The sequence below is a fragment of the Amblyomma maculatum genome, chromosome 11, assembly GCF_055883805.1.
Source record: "Amblyomma maculatum isolate TAMU_Amacu chromosome 11, ASM5588380v1, whole genome shotgun sequence".
NCBI classification, from domain to species: Eukaryota; Metazoa; Arthropoda; class Arachnida; order Ixodida; family Ixodidae; genus Amblyomma; species Amblyomma maculatum.
In genome coordinates, this window is record NC_139354.1 from 76,642,232 (window position 1) to 76,647,677 (window position 5,446).

Here is a 5,446-nt window from a genome sequence, read left to right on the forward strand (position 1 = left end):
CGCTACACGCTTCCTTTACTCTCACTACTATCTATTACTATTACTATCTATTACTTACTCCCACTACTATCACTATTCTACTATCATGTCTAATTTTAAGTCACAGGCACCCTAAGCTAGTCTTGAGTCACGACGGAAAGTGTTTAGATTATGCCTTTTTCCCAATTTCTATCATGCATCGTAAGGAGCATCGATCATGTTACCTGTCCGTCGTCTTTCCAGCAGAATCAGTCACCACAAGCCCATTTACCAACCCCCAGCTTAAACATTTGTTAATCTCCGATCATTTTTTGTCATATCATCTAGGGACTGGAACGAACTTCTGGCGGAATCTGTAGACCTTACCAGCCCCATTCATTTCATGAAAAAAAAAAATTGAATACATTATCCTGCAACTGACGTGGGCATTAGAAGTAAAATATTAAATAATTGTGTTTTATTATTTCGCAGATCACAATTTTTCTTACAATAACCGTCCTCCTTGGCGTAAGCATTATTTACGAAAACAACTTTGGCTAAATTTTTTTTCTTCAGCGAAATCAACTTAGAAAGCCTGAATTTTGATGCCTGTATAATACTGGAATCCTTATTTTATTACGGGAGCATCTTTATTTAGTGTCTTCTGCGTTAATACCGCTATCAGCAGTGTATTATATTATTCTTAGCAGTGCATTTATAGCAGAGCCCGTTCATATGAGCGGAATTCCCCCTTGTGACGAAGATGAAACACGACCAGCGGGAGCACCGAGGAAAGACGAAGAGAGAAGACGAAGAACAACGAGCAGCGAGCCTGCATTATAAACGTTCAGCTTATGCTGGCCATCGCCGGAGCCCTCACGTTTGCCGGGAAGATTCCTCGCGAAGCAATGGGCAACGCAAGCCGCAAGCCTGGACAATTACCGGACGAACAAACGGGCTTGACGGCCACTCAAGTGAAACTCGTCCAGCAGACATGGCGGAGCTTCTGCAGCGAGAACCGAGAGTATGGTGTCATCCTATTCATTTCCATGTTCGTCAAGCATCCCCACTACCTTAAGCTTTTCAAGAAATTCCGCGGCAAGCCCGTCACGGAGCTCAAGGACGACCCGGTATTCAGGGCCCACGGATGTTCCATCGGGTACCACATCACCTCCATAGTAGAGACCTTAAACGACCCACCGACATTTGAGGTGCTGGTACGGCGCAATGCGACCGAGCACCTTCCACGCAAAGGTGTCAAGCCACACCACTTCGAGGTGATGGGTCAATGTCTGGTGGGCGTGCTGAAGGCCAAAGACGAGAGGCGCATGACTCCTGCTGCCATCGAGGCCTGGGAAAAATTTCTCACGGTGAGGAAAATGTACTTTCTTGGTCTTCACATTTTACTTCTTTTTGCTTTCAAAATGTACAAATGTACCGACTGCAGAGCTCCATCTGTATAACAGCTGCGGCCATTTAGTGAGCTTTCACTGCTTCTTAGCTGAAGCCAATCTTCTCCACAACGCATCTGAGCAGCTGATACCTGTAGGACAGTAGAGTATACTTCCTTGTAACGCTGCAAGCGAACTTGGCAAGGATGTGTTTTATTCACTTTACTTCGAACTTGAGGTAGCAAATGGGGGAGGGGGGGGTATTTATTCCATCATTCCTCTCTTTGCTTTTTGTTTGCTCAACAGATCACATGTTCTTCAGTTTTGAGGCTACTTGCTTGCCTGTTATTAATGGCCATAACATTGCGCCAGATGTTTGCGAAAAGGAGATAAGTGCCGCTAATCGACTATTATTTAACCAAACATAGCCAGCTATGTATGGTAAAACAATAAGTGCAGAATGTAAAAGTCGGGAAGAAAACAGAGTAAGTCAAATAATGAAAGCTGATAGTTATTTGCTATTGGAAATAAAGACGTAATGGGTACCAATGAGCCACGTATTGCCAACTCAAAATAAGCGATGGTCTTCAAGACCAACGGAACAAACTTTCTTCATTTCTGTAGATCAAACTTGCCTCCATGCGACACTTTCTCGTGCCACGTGGCAGCGACCTCTTTCGCAGTCTTGTGAAGACGCCTTGCTTTAAAGGCTGTGCCTTCACATTGCCCTCACCCATACGATAACCTGGTTGCGGCTGACACAGCACCCTGTACTAATAGGCTACAACTGCCCCTTCTGTCCTGCTTGTGCTCCAAAGGAGGCAGCACACAGCTTTTCTCGACGGGCACTTCTTTATATGCCCTCTGACAGAAACACCTGATCCGATATGAACCACCTTAGGCCGGCCGCCGGATGTGAAATTTTGGACATTAAATCCTCATCACCAGCTCTTGCCAGACATTTTTTGGCAACCAGCTTGCACCTCCATCTTTTGCAACGAGAAACGTTATCGCATATTAAAGTCCCGGAGAAAGCAAGCTTAGCAGGAGGCTCTAGAGAATTAGGTGCGTCAATCAAATTAGGACATTTTGGGGCTCATGTTGTCCCAGCTGGAAGCAGAAAGGTTTAATAGAGGGACATCAAAGGGCCAATTAAATCTGTAAGCACATTCGTTAGTCTCTTTGCCAAGTTTCCTGAATGGCTACGAATCTCCACAGGATTTAATGCGAAATGAGGTTTTCTGACGAAAATACTTCATCGAGCTGCCCATGACGCCCAGCGGTCATGTTTGTGAAACAATGGATAGATTTTGGTCTGTCGAAGATGCGTGGCCCTTCTCTTGCCGTCTACCAGAGTCAGAGAACAAACCTCAGACAAAAAGCACCTGATCAGAAATGACGCCGTAGTACCGCTCGATTATAAAGCGCGTTAATAATGCATACTGCAGTCTCCGCTAAAGCAATCGCGTAAATGGAGCAAGAAAAAGCAACGGAATAAAGGCTACTACGGCAGGCTACGATACTATGAACTAAATGTATTACGCCGCCACACATAAATACAATAAATAAATCCTGAGGTATAATGGATGGAAAGTATTATGTTTCAATATAATTAGACACTTAGGATGATATCGTACCAACTGCTATTAAAATGAACATAACGAATGAAAGCTGACCGATTTAAAAAGTAGGTTCTATTATTCATATCGTGCGTCGGAGTGCAGTTACTATGATTTGAAATCTTGGCTAGGTACAGGATGGCGGAGGGCGGTAGGTATTAAATTAAACACGAAAAGATGGCACAGTAATGCAGTGTAAGAGTTTCAATCACTCCGAGTAGGTTATTACATGCCGTCCTTCGCAGCAGCAGTGCACACTCAGGGAAGTACAGAGAGGCGCACCACACATTGAGACTCGCATCAAACCATGTCAAAGCTCCGGTTTCATGCTTTATTATCAAATTTATTGTCTTGCAGCAACAATAATGAGTGAAGCTCCGGAAGCTATGTGTAGGATAAAACTGTTTGCTAGAGAACGGGACGTTTAGTACCAAGACAATCTTACCAGCACTAATATTCCTTCACCTTTATCAGATTAATTTACATACATGTTATACAGAGGCAGCACTCTAAGCATGTTTCATGAAAGTTCAAAGGAAGTCCAGATTGTAGGGAGAGTTAACAAATTGCAGAATAACATCTCACGAATTCTTCCTCTCGGTGCCCATTGAACACCTGCAATGGAGATGCATGATAACATGAGTCATTATTCGCTAAAAACTGTTTTGAGTTTACCCCGGTCCGTTGTTACTGTCGTGTTCGGGACATAACTCTTAGCTAAAAACTTATCAATCGTCTAAAATACTTCAACAACGCTGTATTCCCAGTCGAAAGAATAACACGCGGTGAATTATATTAGGAGTGTTATTTAGCAGGTGGAATTCACTGGCCGAACCTGAATACCTAAAGGAGGCAGTGGGACAAAGGCTTTCTTGCATAACATTAAAATGTGAAATAGCAAGTAATGCGTTATCGATGAAGCTGATGCCGTAAGAATGGAGGGAAGAATGCAAATAAGAAACCGCTGAGCTTTCGAACTTAATATAGCAGAGGGCACTACTGTTAACCAGCAATGCAAATTACTCCACAGTTTCCTGCGTCTACTAGTCATGCTCCTCGTTTAAGTATCCTAGTTGTAAAGCACCTAATTTACTTCCGTTGACACACAGTACGGAACAGAAAGCTGAAATAATTTCACTGGTTCGCTACTGCTTACAAGAGGGTTGTACATCGAGATAACGCCCAAGCGTGCAAGAAACTTGCAAATGAATCCACGATCTATAAATGAATCAGAAAGACTTCCACAATCTCAGATTATGCTCATGTTTGTCGCCTAGAAGCTACTCCGTGACTGTAAAACAATTTAGCGGAGCCAGTGGTTCTCGACCTCGCGAAAACTGAAACAGTTCAAAATCGCTGATAATTGTATTGGGCCGCTACGCCGCCACCACACCCGAACATCTCTCGTGTAAGTGCCAATCCCTGCTCTGTACGTACTACGCACAAATCCACGCACAGTTCATTCAAACCACATTGCTATCGTATCGCCTACTCAAGTTGATTCAGTGGCCCCATTCATTTATGATGCCCTACCGCTAACGCCTCAACTTCAGGTATGCCTTGCTTTTATGGCACCCCACCACTAAGGTTTCTCTTCATGGACTTTGGCGATCTTTCTGTAAAGGCCGCTTGGCCTCGAACCGAAATCCCTACCTCCCTCTACCGGGTCCAGTTCAATTAACACGTCTAATTACGAAATCTAGTGGGCTGAATAATACATTTTCAGCCCGTACGCTGATATGCAGTGCATGGTGGCGATAATCAAGGATGTGTACGACAAGGCGGCTGCCGAACACTCCTCAGCTGCCTCAGTAACTTCCGTCCCCACCATCGACGATGCTGCCATCACGCCACCCTTCGGGACTACGGAGTCCTCCTGCGACAAGGACCGGCAGCAGTTGGAGGCGGTCCCCCTTCCACTGCCCGCAGAATTCTTGAGCGATGAAAGTGCGACCATAACGACATCGTCTAAGAAAACGTCGTCCCGCCGTATAAGAAAGAAAGGTGGCGCTGCGGGCTCCAAGAAGCAAGCGAAATCGTCGTGCAGGACAGAGAGCGAAGTGACGACGACGCGCGACAAGAGCTCGACTATCAGGAGCACCAAGAAGAAGGGAGCGGGGAAAGACAAAACCCCGCACGGAGAAAAATCACACTGATATTTCCGTGTGCGGCGCACCCCAGGACTTTCCTCGATAGGGCTGGACATTTAAATATTATAGACGGCAAAGTTTCAGCGACATATTCAGTTATTTTACTGCAAATAAAATGCAACATGTTCAAGTAAGCAGTGGTGAAGCGCAAATGATGATAATTAAGATGAAAGAATAAATACGCAGTTTGCATTCTCACTAGAAGCAGAGTAGTTACGGAAAATACATTGTAATATAACGACGCAAGATAACGTCACACTGCAATTTATAATTTATTTTTATTCATTTAGACTCAATGGGCTCTGATTTGTAGCTGAATGTTTAAAGT

The 5,446-nt window shown here is 44.4% G+C and overlaps 1 protein-coding gene across 1 annotated transcript; it reads left to right on the forward strand.

The window, feature by feature from the left end:
• Positions 1-866: 866 nt before the first annotated feature.
• On the forward strand, positions 867-5,124 carry LOC146174206 (cytoglobin-1-like). The gene is made up of 2 exons (XM_084585353.1): positions 867-1,328; positions 4,714-5,124. Exons 1-2 carry the CDS (start codon positions 867-869, stop codon positions 5,122-5,124), a joined length of 873 nt encoding a protein of 290 aa, XP_084441479.1.
• Positions 5,125-5,446: the final 322 nt, after the last annotated feature.